Source organism: Stegostoma tigrinum, chromosome 11 (assembly GCF_030684315.1).
Source record: "Stegostoma tigrinum isolate sSteTig4 chromosome 11, sSteTig4.hap1, whole genome shotgun sequence".
NCBI classification, from domain to species: domain Eukaryota; kingdom Metazoa; phylum Chordata; class Chondrichthyes; order Orectolobiformes; family Stegostomatidae; genus Stegostoma; species Stegostoma tigrinum.
The window spans coordinates 68,561,847-68,578,134 of record NC_081364.1 but is presented as its reverse complement, the minus strand read 5'-3'; the positions used below and the strand labels follow the sequence as shown (position 1 = coordinate 68,578,134).

General features: G+C 44.0%; 1 protein-coding gene across 1 annotated transcript in view; it reads right to left on the bottom strand.

The window, feature by feature from the left end:
• The window catches only part of LOC125460531 (nuclear receptor subfamily 2 group C member 2-like), a 186,514-nt gene that overhangs the window by 82,939 nt on the left and 87,287 nt on the right, over window positions 1-16,288 (bottom strand). Inside the window, exons 6-8 of the mRNA XM_059649547.1 lie at window positions 15,300-15,479; window positions 14,123-14,270; window positions 737-833 (exon numbers count right to left, since the gene is read on the bottom strand). Coding sequence (XP_059505530.1) covers window positions 737-833; window positions 14,123-14,270; window positions 15,300-15,479 — 425 coding nt within the window. The remainder of the gene's footprint in view (window positions 1-736; window positions 834-14,122; window positions 14,271-15,299; window positions 15,480-16,288) is intronic.

The window sequence follows — 16,288 nt, the reverse complement described above, 5'->3', positions numbered from 1 at the left end:
TATGTGCTTTATAGCTCTCAAAGGGCATCTACAGACAGCCTGTCAGTTTTACCAGTCCATTAAAAGTTGACATTGAAAAAGATTAATCCTAAAAAAGAACAAACTGAAACTGTTCCAACTCCAACGAGTGCCCAATGATTTTCAGATATTCAAACGCTTAGGATAACATTAATTTATAAGTGAAAGTCAATGATACTGTGGAAATACAGTGTGCTGGTGCATTGACAGAGTACCAGCTTTATTGAGTAAAGAAGACACATAGCCTGCAGCAAACTATTTTTTGAAATAGATTAGATTCCCTACAGTGTGGAAACAGGCCCTTTGGCCCAACAAGTCCACACTGTCCCACCAAGACCCATCCCCCTATAACCCACACATCCCTGGATACTATTGCCAATTTAGCATGGCCAATCCACCTAGCCTGCACATCTTTGGACTGTGGGAGGAAACCGGGGCACCCGGAGGAAACCCACACAGACACAGGGAGAATGTGCAAACTCCACACAGACAGTCGCCCGAGGCTGGAATCGAACCTGGGTCCCTGGTGCTGTGAGGCTGCAGTGCTAACCACTGAGCCACCGTGCTTCCCAATCTGGAATAACGGTATGACCTGATAACGAATGAGGGAGAATTCTATGTTACACATTATAATTATGTGTCACAGAAATCACATGTGACCGAGTGACTCTTCTAACCAGAACCTCAACATATTTACCAGACAGAAAGATCTTCGTACCTTTGAGTCCACAGCCACTAGAACACCAGCCGTGTCTGTCTGCATTAACGGTTGCTGAATATTCACCAAAGTTCCTGATTCAAACAGATTCATCGGGCTGCAAGAAAACAGAAAACAAAAATTGGGATCATGTTTATAACCTAATATAAATTTTGTCCCCAAATCTCACATAAGAAACAAAGAAACCTACAGCATAGGGGCAGGCCCTTCGGCCCTCCAAGCCTGCGCCGATCAAGATCCTCTGTCTAACCTGTCATCTATTTTCTAACGGTCTGTGTCCATTTGCTCCCTGCCCATCCATGTACCTGTCCAAATATATCTTAAAAGTCGCTAACGTGTCTGTGTCTACCTCCGCTGGCAATGCGTTCCAGGTGCCCACCACCCTCTGTGTAAAGAACTTTCCACGCATATCTCCCTTAAACTTTCCTCCTCTCACTTTGAACTCATCACCCCCAGTAACTGAGTCCCCCACTCTGGGAAAAAGCTTCTTGCTATCCACCCTGTCTATACCCCTCATGATTTTGTAGACCTCAATCAGGTCCCCTCTCAATGTCCGTCTTCCTAATGAAAATGATCCTAATCTATTCAACCTCTCTTCATAGCTAGTACCCTCCATACCAGGCAACATCCTGGTGAACCTCCTCTGCACCCTCTCCAAAGCATTCACATCCTTTTGGTAATGTGGCGACCAGAACAGTACACAGTACTCCAAATGTAGCCGAACCAAAGTCCTATACAACTGCAACATGACCTGCCAACTCTTGTACTCAATACCCCGCCCAATGAAGGAAAGCATGCCATATGCCTTCTTGACCACCCTAATGACCTGCGTTGTCACCTTCAGGGAACAACGGACCTGAACACCCAGATCTCTCTGTTCATCAATTTTCCCTATGACTTTTCCATTTACTATACAGTTCGCCCTTGAATTTGATCTTCCAAAATGCATCACCTCGCATTTGCCCAGATTGAACTCCATCTGCCATTTATCTGCCCAACTCTCCAGTCTATCTACATTCTGCTGTAATTTCTGACAGTCCCCTTCACTATCAGCTACTCCACCAATCTTAGTGTCATCAGCAAACTTGCTGATCAGACCACCTATACCTTCCTCCAGATCATTTACATATATCACAAACAATATATCACATAACATCACAGTTGAAAAGTATAATCCGGTCACAGAAGGCTAATGAGGATGTTTTCATACGATTCCAGATATGATGGGTGTGAGCATACATTTGGAATTTGTTGACAAGAAATTCCATAAAATTTCCGGTGAGGTCCACATAGCAAATTATTTGCAAGATGGAGATGGAGGGAGTCTTTGTTTGGGGTGGATAACAGGTTATAAAGTAGGATACAATGAGCAGAGAAAATAGGAATTACACAAATTAGCAGATTACGATTCCCAGGGATCTGTACTAGGGCTTCATACTTCCACTATACAACATTTTTTTTTATTTGATATAGAGCACAATAAAGGCTCTTCAGCCCATCATGTCCAAACTGGTCAAAAACAGCTGTTTTAATCCCATTTTCCAGCCCACAACCTTGTATGCATTGGCTTTGTAAGTGCATACTAAATACTTCTTACGTGCTATGAGGGTTTCTACCTCTACCACCCTTGTTACAGGCAGTGCATTCCAGACTCCCACCATCATCTGGGTGAAAAGGTTTCATTACATCTCCTCTAAATCATCTGACACTTTAACAGGTTATTTTGACTTTTTTTTCTGAAAAGAGGTTGTAAGGCAGAGGTGTCGAGCTGGCTACCAAAGGCCACTTGAGTAATCAGCATTGAAGGCCACGGGTTAGAACATAGAACAGTACAGCACAGAACAGGCCCTTCAGCCCACAATGTTGTGCCGACCATTGATCCTCATGTATGCACCCTCAAATTTCTGTGACCATATGCATAGAACATAGAACATAGAACAGTACAGCACAGAACAGGCCCTTCAGCCCACAATGTTGTGCCGACCATTGATCCTCATGGATGCACCCTCAAATTTCTGTGACCATATGCATGTCCAGCAGTCTCTTAAATGACCCCAATGACCTTGCTTCCACAACTGCTGCTGGCAACGCATTCCATGTTCTCACAACTCTCTGCGTAAAGAACCTGCCTCTGACATCCCCTCTATACTTTCCACCAACCAGCTTAAAACTATGACCCCTCGTGCTAGCCATTTCTGCCCTGGGAAATAGTCTCTGGCTATCGACTCTATCTATGCCTCTCATTATCTTGTATACCTCAATTAGGTCCCCTCTCCTCCTCCTTTTCTCCAATGAAAAGAGACCGAGCTCAGTCAACCTCTCTTCATAAGATAAGCCCTCCAGTCCAGGCAGCATCCTGGTAAACCTCCTCTGAACCCTCTCCAAAGCATCCACATCTTTCCTATAATAGGGCGCCCAGAACTGGACGCAGTATTCCAAGTGCGGTCTAACCAAAGTTTTATAGAGCTGCAACAAGATCTCACGACTCTTAAACTCAATCCCCCTTTTAATGAAAGCCAAAACACCATATGCTTTCTTAACAACCCTGTCCACTTGGGTGGCCATTTTAAGGGATCTATGTATCTGCACACCAAGATCCCTCTGTTCCTCCACGCTGCCAAGAATCCTATCCTTAATCCTGTACTCAGCTTTCAAATTCGACCTTCCAAAATGCATCACCTCGCATTTATCCAGGTTGAACTCCATCTGCCACCTCTCAGCCCATCTCTGCATCCTGTCAATGTCCCGCTGCAGCCTACAACAGCCCTCTACACTGTCAACGACACCTCCGACCTTTGTGTCGTCTGCAAACTTGCTGACCCATCCTTCAATTCCCTCGTCCAAGTCATTAATAAAAATTACAAACAGTAGAGGCCCAAGGACAGAGCCCTGTGGAACCCCACTCACCACTGACTTCCAGGCAGAATATTTTCCTTCTACTACCACTCGCTGTCTTCTGTTGGCCAGCCAATTCTGTATCCAAGCAGCTAAGTTCCCCTGTATCCCATTCCTCCTGACCTTCTGAATGAGCCTTCCATGGGGAACCTTATCAAATGCCTTACTGAAGTCCATATACACCACATCCACAGCTTGACCCTCATCAACCTTACTAGTCACATCCTCAAAAAACTCGATAAGGTTTGTAAGGCATGACCTACCCCTCACAAAGCCGTGTTGACTGTATTTGATCAAGCCATGCTCTTCCAGATGGTCATAAATCTTATCCCTCAGAATCCTTTCTAACACCTTGCAGACGACAGACGTGAGACTTACCGGTCTATAATTGCCGGGGATTTCCCTATTTCCTTTCTTGAAGAGAGGAATTACATTTGCCTCTCTCCAGTCCTCAGGTACGACTCCAGTGGAGAGCGAGGATGCAAAGATCTTCGCAAGTGGCGAAGCAATTGCATTTCTCGCTTCCCAAAGCAGCCGAGGACAAATCTGATCCGGGCCTGGCGACTTGTCAATCTTAATGTTTGACAAAATTTTCAGTACATCAGCTTCCTCTATCTCTATCCATTCCAGCATGCACACCTGCTCTTCAAAGGTTTCATTCACTACACAGGTCGTTTCTTTCGTAAAGACAGAAGCAAAAAACTCATTTAGGGCTTCCCCTACCTCCTCAGGCTCCACACACAAGTTCCCTATGCTATCCCTGATCGGCCCTACTCTTTCTTTGACCATTCTCTTATTCCTCACGTAAGTGTAAAATGCCTTTGTGTTTTCCCGGATTCCTTCTGCCAAGCCTTTCTCGTGCCCCCTCCTGGCTCTCCTCAGACCATTTTTGAGCTCCTTCCTTGCCTGCATGTAATCCTCTCTAGCTGAACTTGACCCTAGCTTCCTCCACCTTATGTAAGCTACCTTCTTCCTTTTCACTAGAAGCTCCACCGCTCTCGTCATCCAAGGTTCCTTTATCTTACCCCGTCTTGCCTGTCTCAGAGGGACATATTTACTCATCACTCCCAACAACTGTTCCTTAAACCATCTCCACATGTCTATAGTTCCCTTACCATGGAACAACTGCTCCCAGTCCATGCTTCCTAACTCGTGTCTAATCGCATCATAGTTTCCTCTTCCCCAATTAAATATCCTCCCATTCTGCCTAATCCTCTCCTTCTCCATAGCTATGTAGAATGAGAGAGTGTTATGGTCACTATCACCAAAATGCTCTCCCACCACAAGATCTGATACCTGCCCCGGCTCGTTTCCGAGCACCAAGTCTAGAATGGCCTCTCCCCTCGTCGGCCTGTCAACGTACTGCGTTAGGAAACCCTCCTGAACACACCTTACAAAAACAGCTCCATTCAAATCTTCTGCTCGAAGGAGGTTCCAATCAATATTAGGAAAGTTAAAGTCACCCATTACAACAACCCTACTGCGTCCACACTTTTCCAAAATCTGTCGACCTATGCTTTCTACAATCTCCCTGCTGCTATTGGGGGGCCTGTAGTAAACCCCTAACGAGGTGACTACTCCCTTGCTGTTCCTAATTTCCACCCATACTGACTCAGTAGGCAGATCTTCCTCGACAATGGAAGCTTCTGTAGCTGTGATACCCTCTCTGATTAGTAGTGCTACACCCCCTCCTCTTTTTCCCCCCTCCCTATTCTTTTTAAATGTTCTAAACCCTGGAATATCCAGCAACCATTCCAGCCCATGAGAAACCCATGTCTCTGTTATGGCCACAACATCATAGCACCAGGTACTGATCCATGCTCTAAGTTCATCACTTTTATTCCTGATACTCCTTGCATTAAAGCAAACACACTTTAACCGATCCCTTGGTTCCTTCCCAGGAAAATCCTTCTCACTAGCTGGTCTACCTCTTGCTACTGCCTCACCTGCATCAACGCTCACCTCTGGTATACAGCTCATGTCCAGCAGTCTCTTAAATGACCCCAATGACCTTGCTTCCACAACTGCTGCTGGCAACGCATTCCATGCTCTCACAACTCTCTGTGTAAAGAACCCGCCTCTGACATCCCCTCTATACTTTCCACCAACCAGCTTAAAACTATGACCCCTCGTGCTAGCCATTTCTGCCCTGGGAAATAGTCTCTGGCTATCAACTCTATCTATGCCTCTCATTATCTTGTATACCTCAATTAGGTCCCCTCTCCTCCTCCTTTTCTCCAATGAAAAGAGACCAAGCTCAGTCAACCTCTCTTCATAAGATAAGCCCTCCAGTCCAGGCAGCATCCTGGTAAACCTCCTCTGAACCCTCTCCAAAGCATCCACATCTTTCCTATAATACGGCGACCAGAACGGGACGCAGTATTCCAAGTGCGGTCTAACCAAAGCTTTATAGAGCTGCAACAAGATCTCACGACTCTTAAACTCAATCGCCCTGTCAATGAAAGCCAAAACACCATCTTCAATATAGTTAAATTTGCAAGCTTTACCTCTACTAATATTAATCTCTTTTAATCCCTTAGTTTCATAAGTCACTTGGTCACCTAGTCTTTCTGTGAAAATGTCTTTAACTTCCCCTGAAGATGCAAAGTAATTGTTGGGTTTCTCTGACAATTTCCTGTTCTCTCCAATAAAAACTCCTGTCTCACCAGAAATGGATCCACGTTTTTCATAGTTAATCTTTTCCTTTCCACATGACTAAGGAAACTTTTGCAGTCAGTTTATATGCCTGATTGGTTTGCATTCATTTTCTATTTACTTTTCTAATCCCACGTGTGCTGGATTCTCAATAGCTTTCTCAGGCTTACCACTTTTTCTGGCATCTGTACAAATCACATATTTGAAGTACTACAATTGTTAACTTCTTTTGTTCACTGCTGTTGCTGATCTTTCCATTTGGGTGTTTGTTTCTCATAGAAATGTACATCTGTTGTAGACTTTTTAGTATTTATTTAAATACTAGCCATTTCTTGGCTACTGTTAAATCTTTTATTGCATTTTCCCAAACTACTATCCAACTTGTTCCTCATGCCTCCAAGCTTTCCTTCCTTACATTTAAGACCCTAGGTTCACTCTGATTTCAGGATGAACTCTATTGCTTTCAAATTTAATGCAAATTTCTATATTATTAGTTACTATTTCCCAAAGACACCTTTACAGTCATGTTATAAATTAGCCCTTTCTCATTATACAACACTAAATCCAAAATTGCTCAATCTCCAGTGGCAACTTGAGATTTCTAATGTAATGCCTATTGCACTCACTTCTCCAGAAGACATCTCGTACACATATTAGGAAGTCATCCTCAATTATAATGATGCTGACTTAGTTCACCTATTTTGTTTATAAACTTGAGTTCGCCCATTATTGTCTAGGTTACATGCACCTCTACGTCCAACCTTACCACAACAATTTGATTCTCTTAGTTGTTTGCTAGCTCGCTGAGCCGATCGTTCAGTGGTGTGCAGATGCTTCATTACCACTCTAGGCACCTCCATCAGTGTGACCTCTAATTGGAGTGCTGGTGTTCTGCTCCATTCCAAATTTATATGATCCTCTGGTGGGGTTGTTTAAAATGTAGCGTGAATGGGTGCGGCCAGATCTCGCAGGCAGTGTTTCTGAGTAGCATCAGAAACTGTTGGGGTCTTAACTAAGTTGGAAGCTTCAGCGAATGTCTTCTGGCTGCTACTCTCTCTGAATTTTCTCTTGATATTTTCCCCCCCTCCTGGATTAGAGGGCTGCATGGGAGAAGCTGCATGGGAGAATCTTCCTTTTGGCAAGGGGTGTGTTTATAGGATGTTACTATATTGAAACAGTTAACTAGTTACTGTTACTGTATCTACTATTCTGTTAAGTTTCCAAAAGAGTTGTTATTCTAAATTTCTCTTTCTTTGGTGGTATTTTAGCTACATTGTTTAAATAAGCTGTGGTTTGCTTAACATCAAGTAGTTTGACCAGCCACATTACATCTGGAACAGACACTTTACATTTGCCTTTAAAGCAAGAAAGGTTAGAGTTTAAGTTACCTTCTTAAAATATTTTGATGGGTTCCAGTCTGTTCTATAATTCTATTACCCACACTCCCACACCCCACCCCACCCAGTCAATGATCCCTCCATCTAGTGGAAATGTTTCCTGTCTAGCTGATCCATGGCCTTCAATTTTTTTAATCACTTGTGGGACATGGACATCGCTGGCTGGCTGGCGTTTTTATTGTTCGTCCCTAGTTGCCCTTGAGAAAGTGGTGGTGAGCTGCCTTCTTGAGCCGCTGCAGTCTACATGTTGTAAGTTGACCCACAATGCCCTTAGGGAGGGAATTCCAGGATTTTGACACCGTGACAATGAAGGAACAGAGCTATATTTCCAAGTCAGGATGGTGAGTAGCTTGGAAGAAAATTTGCAGGTGGTTGTGCTCCCATGTATCTACTGCCCTGTCCTTCTAGATAGAAGTGGTCATGGGTTTGGAAGATGTTGTCTAAGGATCTTTGGTGAATTTCTGCAGTGTATCTGGTAGTTAGTATACACTGCTGCTACTGAGCATCTGTGGTGAAGACAGTGGCTGCTTGGAGATGTACATTTGAATCATGTCCCCTCTCCGTTTCCTCTGCTCGAAGGAAAACAGCCCCAATGCACTCAATCTCTCCTCCTATCTGGAGCCCAGGCAACACACTCGTAAATCTCCTCTGCACCTTATAATGTGGATTCCAGAACTGCACACTATACTCTAGTTGGGGCCTAAACAACATTTTATACAGTTTCAGCATTACTTCCCCTCAATGCTTTAGCTAATAAAGACAAGTATATCCTATGCCTCCTTCTCCACCTGGGAAGGTAGTGGAGGCTGGAGAACTTACAACCTTCAAATGATATTCAGATGAATATTTCAGATATCATAACATTCAAGGATATGGGGCAAGTGCAAGAAATTAGGTTACGATCACTTTTAATGGTAGTTATGTTGGTACAGACTAAATGGGCCAAAGGGCCCTTCCTTCTGCCGTTCATTGTGTATTCTCTTGCCTTGTTCGTCCTGCCCAAGTGTATCACCTCACATTTATCTGGATTGAGATTCAATTGCCACTGACCAGCCCATCCATATCCTTCTGCAATCTTAGGCTATTGCTCTCACTACTTATCACTGCATCACATTTTTGTAATCTGAATTTGCTGATCAACCCTCCTACATTTAAATCTAAATCATCTATGAGAAACAAAACAGCAAGGGCCCCAATACTAACCCCTGTGGGATTCTAGTGAACAGTGTCTTCTGGTCACAAAACTATCTCTTGACCGTTACCCTCGGCTTCCCACACTTAGCCAAAATTCCTTGGATCCCATGAGCTCTTAGCTTTGCTATCAGACTTCCATGCAGGACCCTTCAAAAGCCTTGCCATCATCTATATACCTGGTCGCTTCTTTGAAATATTCAAATCAAGTTGGTCAGAAATGATGTCCCCTTAATACCACCACGCTGACTGTTGTTGATTAATCCCTTTCTCTCCAAATACAGATTTAATTCCGTCCCTTAGAATTGCTTCCAAAAGCTTCCTCACTACCAAGTTTAGACTGACTGGCCTGTAGTTTCCTGGTTTATCTCTTGCTCCCTTCTTAAAGAACGGTATCACGTTGGTTGTCCTCCAGTTCTCTGGCATTTCTCCTATGTTCAGACAGGAATTCAACATTTTTTTTGCAAACTCTCCTGTAATTTCGCGGCCTACCTGACTCAATAACCTGGGATACGTTTCATCCAGCCCTGGAGATTTATCCACTTTTAACTTGCCAAGGCCAGTCAGAGGCCCCTTTGCATCTAACCTAATTTCTCAAATTGCACCTTCCTGATTTCTATACCCCTACTGTCACTCTCACCATTGAACACAGTCAAAAGAATTCACTTCGAATGCTACCTACATCCTCTAGCTCCATTTGTGGTGGCACGATGGCTCAGTGGTTAGCACTGCAGCCTCACAGCACCAGGGACCCGCGTTCGATTCCAGCCTCGGGTGACTGTCTGTGTGGAGTTTGCACATTCTCCCCATGTCTGCGTGGGTTTCCTCCGGGTGCTCTAGTTTCCTCCCACAGTCCAAAGATGTGCAGGCTAGGTGGATCGGCCATACTAAATTGCCCGTAGTGTTCAGGGGTGTGTGAGTTATAGGGGGAAGGGTCTGGGTGGGATGCTTCAAGGGGCGGTGTGGACTTGTTGGGCTGAAGGGCTTGTTTCCACACTGTAGGGAATCTAATCATACACACATTGTCACCCCAGTCCTTAATGGGGTGTACTCTTTCCCTTTTTATCCTTTTACTCTTAATATACCTGTAAAACAATTTAGGATTTTCCTTTATCTTACTTACCAGTATCCTTTCATATCGCCTTTTAGCTCTCCTAATCTGCTTTTCACATTCCCTCTTGTACATTCAATGATCTTCTAGGGCTTCTGCTGTTTTGGCCCCTGGGGATCTTCAATAAGCCTCCCTTTATCTCTTAATCTAATTCTGTATATGCCTTGATGCTGGCCCTGTAATCTCCATATTTCCTTCTTTAATGCATCCCACTACTCTCATACAGATTTACCGGAATGTATCCGCTCCCAATCCACTCTGACCATATCAGATCTGAACTTACTAAAATCAGCCTTCTCCCTGTTGAGAACTTTGATTTCAGGTCCATTCTTGTTCTTGGCCATAACAATCTTGAATCTAACAAAGTGATGATTCCACTGATACTTCCAAAGACTTGCCCGGCTTCATTACTAAATTTAAGTCCAGGACTGCCTAGGCTTTTATAGGGCTCAATATATACTGGCTTAAAAAGCCACCCTGGATGTATTTGAAGAATTCAGCTCCCACAATGACTACGCTAGTTGATGCAGGGGAAGTTGAAATCTCCCACTATCACTACTCCATCACTTTTACACTTCCCTGAAATTTTCCCATATATCTGTTCCTCTATTTCTTTCAGGCTGTCAGGGGGCCCTTTGTATACTCCCAACAACACGACTGCTCCCTTTTGGTTTTTAAGTTCTACTCATGTAGCTTCATTTGAGGTGCTTTTGAAGCTGTCCTCCTTACTGCTATAAGAAATTCCCTGATCAAAACTGCGACGCTTTCTCCCTTTTTACCTCCTTCCCCGGTCTCACCAGAAGACCCTGTAACCTGGAATATTGAACTGTCAAGCCTGCCCCTCTCTCAACCATGTCTCAGTGACAGCCATGATATCGCACCCCCATGTTTTCATTTGTGCCCTCAACTCATCTGTCCCTTGTTCATCAGACTCCTAGCATTAAAATAAATACCAATCATCCTTGACAAATCCCCTTGTGCCTTAACTGGCTGATAATGCCTACACGTTCCTAGCTCACTGGCTTCTAATTTTGGCTGTTCATTCCCCTGTGAACATTCTCTCAAGATCCTAGCCTCCTGCCAAGTTAGTTTAAATCTCCCCAACAGCACTAGCAAACCTCCCTGCAAGGATGCTGGCCCCACTCCTGTTTAGCGACACCCATCTACCCTGTTCAGGTCCCTCCAGCCTCAAACACTGCCTTAATATGCCAGGAATCTAAAGCCTTCCCTCTTGCGCCATCTCTTGGGCCACACATTTATCTGGGCTAACCTTCTACTCCTAAACTCACTTGCATGGGGCACCAGAAATAATCTAAAGATTACTTGCTTTTGGATCCTGTTCTTTAATCTACTTCCTAGCTCCCTAAATTCTGCTTTTAGGACCTCATCCCTTTTCTACCTATCTCGTTGGCACCAATATGTACTACAATCTCTGTCTGTTTGCCCTCACCCTTCAGAATACACCAAAGTCAGTGACATCCCTGATCCTAGTATCAGAAGGCAACATACCATCCTGGAGTCTGTTTTGCAGTCATAGAAATGCCTGTCTCTTTCCCTTACAATTGAATCCCTTACCCCTATAGCTTTGCCCTTCTTCCTCCTCTCGTGTGCAGCACATCCACCCGTGGGGCATGAAGTTTGCTCCAACTGCTCTCCTCTGGCCAGTCATCTCCTCCAACAATGTCCAAAGTGGTACCAAAAACAACAAATGCTGGAGATTGTAGGAACTGCAGATACTGGAGAATCCAAGGTAACAAGGTGTAGAGCTGGGTGAACATAGCAAGCCAAGCAGCACCATAGGGGCAGGAAAGCCGACGTTTCGGGCCTGGCCATTTCTGATGAAGGGTCTAGGCCCGAAACGTCAGCCTTCCTGCTCGGCCTGCTGTGTTCAACCAGCTCTACATGTTGTTATCTCGAATGCTGGAGATCACAGCCAGTCAAACATGGAGCATCCATGGAGAGAGAGAGAGAGAGAGAGAGAGAGAGAGAGAGAGAGAGCGCGAGAGCGAGAGCGAGCGAAGGAGAGAGAGAGAGAGAGAGAGAGAGAGAGAGAGAGAGAGAGAGAGAGAGAGCGCAAGCTAACATTTTCAGTCTCGACGGCTCTTCATCAGAGCTGAAGTAAAGTGTGGTGAGGATTTTAAAGTGTGGGGCTGGGGAGAGTGGGGGTGGTGAGTGTAGAGTGCTGGTGGAGAAAAGACGTTGATAGTTCAGATTAAGTGATTGGAATGTGAGAATGGTAGAACAATGGTGTGTCTGCTGCCAGACCTGAAAGGACAGACAGTCCCACTGAGAGGGGGAAAGGGGAGAGGCGACATGACAATACAATGTACCAAGCTAAACGAATGGGAAGAAATGAGAGTTGGTTTACAAATGGAAGATGTTGGACTCAATATTAAGTCCAGAAGCTGTAAAGTGTCGAGTCTGACGATAGGATGTTGTTCCTCCAGTTTGTGCCGTGATTCACTGAAACACTGCAGCATGCGGAGGACAGAATGGTATAACTGTGAAAAAGGGGGATGGCCACAGCGGGCACTACAGGCCTTCCTCTACTTTGCCTGGGGGTCAGCCATTTCCTTTCTGCCTGTTCAATATGCATCTGCCATGTGAGCACCTCACTGAATATGCTTTCCACAACTTGCTCAGCATTGTGGGTGCTCCCCAGTGAATTCACCTGCACATCCAACTCTAAAATGTGATTCGCCAGTAGTTGCAGCTGGATACACTTCCTACGATTCATCATATAGAACATGACGAGCATGTTACAGGTGCAGGATCTGCCGCCATGACATCATTTAAGCCCCTGAATAACTCTCTTCTCTAAAAAAAAAGTTTGTGCAAGAATACTCTTAATTACTTCTCTTACCCTAACCATAGGATAAGGCACAGTGGTTCAGCGGTTGGCACTGCTGCCTCACAGCGCCAGGGACCCAGGTTCCATTCCACCCTCAGGCAACTGTCTGTGTGGAGTATGCACACTCTCCTAGTGTCTGTGTGGATTCCCTCCGGGTGCTCCGGTTTCCTCCCACAGTCCAAAGATGTGCATATTCGGTGAATTGGCCACACTAAATTGTCTGGAGTATTCATGAATGTGTAGATTTGGTGGATTATAGGGGGATGCATCTGGGTGGGATGCTCTGAGGGTCAGTGTGGACTTGTTAGGCCGAAGGGCCCATTTCCACAAAGTAGGGAATCTATGATATTTCCTTACCCTGCTTTACTTACTTACCTTGCTTCATTATATTGGTCCTAACTTTCACTTAGTCCTGTTGTTTCTCAGTTAATTCCTTCTTCCAAAACAATCATAAAACTACAACACACCCGGTTTCAACTGCTTTCCCAATCAGCAGTCATCTGAAGCAGATGTTAAACCAGGACCCCCTTCTCTCTGCTCAATTGAAGCTGACGGATCTAGTCTTTCAAACTATAAGCACTGGAAAAGGCTTTACAAACTAGGAACAAAAAATACCCCAGAAAGCACCTCTTCCCCTATGCAATGAATTCCCAGAGTGCTCAAAATTTCCAGTATCACACACACATTTGAGCTATACCTCATTGTGGACGTGCCTTCTCCCAAACCTCTCATGAGGAACATAGTGATCTTCCCTTCTTTCCCTTGCAATCCCTTACTTCCAGCCAAACTTATTCCTCATTAGGACCTTTTGAATCTATGTCACTATTCATCAACGTACTGACATCATCCTTTATTATCAAAGCTACCCTACTCCCTTTCTCTTTTTGTCTAGTCTAGCACGTTAATTCTTCTTGAATATTGAGTTCCCAGTGCTATTAGCCTCCCTAACATTTTGACATTTTCTGGCAGGGTATTTATTGTTAGCTGTTTCACACTCAAGGCTCAGTCTGTTCGAACTCCATGTCCATGAAGTAGGAATCACTATAATGTTAAGAGCCAGGAGCTCAAATTTAGAAAGGGTTGTAAACTGATACCACAATCAACTGGCATTATTTATCAAGCAGTGTCAAGAGGAAGTCCTCAGTGTCCTCTAGGAGCACTGAACCAATTGCTGCAACAATCCAGAAAGTCATGCCAATGGTGCATGTAGAAGATCCAAGGCATCACTAACAGGAGTAAAAGTCTCTTTATTTGAATCTCCAGGTAGATGTTGTTGTTAATTATACCTTACACTTTCTTTGCCTGTGATGAACGTTGGCATGGCTGTGAGTGGGCTCCTCAGATCTTTCCTGATGTAGATTTTTTCTGTGGAAGCTGCACAGTTTGCTGGTTTCTCTCGTTGTGCCTCAGCTGGTTTTCTCTCACATTGAACAGCTAGCATTAGAAGAAAAATGACAATGCAATTAGTACAATAGGTAAGAGAATTCTGCTTGCGAGGTGCGTGCTCTCAGTATATTCGCCAATCTCCTTCATGGCTTGATAATGATTTGCATACATACACCTTATACAACTGGTTGTTTCTTGGTAGAATGGTCAGTCCTGATCAGCACCTGTGCTTCTTTATAAAAGACATGCCGTGATCATCACAAATGGAACATTTTCCTTGTTCCAGTCCCTCAGGCTCCTCTACTAATCTGAATAGGTAGTTCTGCACAGGTTGAATAGAAATACTAAATCTCATTCTTGGGAATTAGATGGGCCACGTGGATCAAGTGACAATAAGGGAACATTTAGGGGACAATGATTAGTACAACATAAAGGCAAAGAACAATCCAGACCAACAGTAATTAGCTAGGGAAAGTAAACTTCAGTGTGGTAAGAGTGGACTTGACCCAGATAAGTTGGAATCAAAGGATGACAGACAAAACTGCAATTGAACTTTTAAAGGAGAGATGGTTTCATCAGGGTATATTCCCTTAAAAGGGGAAGACATGAAACAAATCCAGAGATTCTTAAATAAAAACAAAATCAAGATTAAGATGGTAAAGGCATGCTTAAGGCAACTGTTAGACAGACAATGCAACTGTAAATCAGGCTGAATATATAAGGCAGGAGGCCAAGTAAAAAAATGAAGAAAAGCAATAAGAGAGCATAAAAAGGAACTAGCAGCTAACATAAAGGAGAATCCCAAAGTACTCTAAAAGCATGAGAAGGTAAAAGGATGGTAAAAGGAGGAGAATTGATGAACAATCAAAGGGGAATTTGAGGATCTTGGCTGAGGTATTAAATTAAAAATCTGCATCTGCTTTGGTATAATACTCTCCTGACAATTCAAGTACCATGCAACTCTCCCTGGTACCCCAGCTCCAAGATGAAACTCCTCCGACACTTTGGCTTCAGTCCCTGGCTCTCCAGGTATGGTCCAACTCTACCCTGACACACCAGGAACACGGTAACACTTACATTCCATTTTCATTCCCATCTCCAAACATTTCCGAAGCCTGCAGAACTGACAGCGGTTGCGGTGATGCTTGTTGATGATACAATCTTGCCTGCTACGGCAGCTATATGTCAGGTTTTTCCTTACACTTCGTTTGAAGAATCCTTTACAACCCTCGCAGCTGACAGCACCATAGTGACGCCCTGTAAATGTAAAGAATATTCAATTAGGTCATTAGATCTTGGTGAGTAAGCTTAGTGTCTAATAGAACAAAAATCAATCAATCATTCTCTAATCAAGCTCTCTCCATTTCACATTTCTGGGAATCCCACTTCAAAAATATTTAGCTGATTCCTGCTCTGGACATCCATAAAAGAAATGTATGTCAATAACACTGTAGGTTGTCCCAAAGTACTCTACAGCCAATTAGCTACTTTTAAAGTGATGTTATTGTTGGCCTGTTCTATTTCCTGTTTGCGAGCAAGTCGATCCCACAAATGGGTCACCATTTTAAAAAAAATTAATGCTAATTAAACAATCAATATTGGCCAGTATAATGTACTGCACAATGGCGGATATGGGTGGTGATGTTATCCTTAACCAAAATCGCCACTCCCCCTCCTTTGCTGCACCCTCCTTCTAATCTTCCTATAGCATCCAAACCCTGGATCATTAAGCTGCCAAACTTGTCCATCTCTGAGTCTTGTTTCTGTAATAGAATCATAAAACCCCGACCTTGCGGAAACAGTTTATTCGGCCCAACAAATCCACACCATCCCTCCAAACAGCATCCCACCCAGACCCACCCCCTACAACTGTAACCCTGCATTTCCCATGGTTAATCCATCTAAACACTCCTGGACATTACAGGCAATTTAGCATGGCCAAACTACCTAACTTGCACATAGCTATGATATCCCAGTCCCATTTTCCCAACCATGCCCTAGGTTATCTGCCTTACCTGTCAGGCCTCTTGCATTGAAATCAATGCAGTTTAATTTATCAATCATAT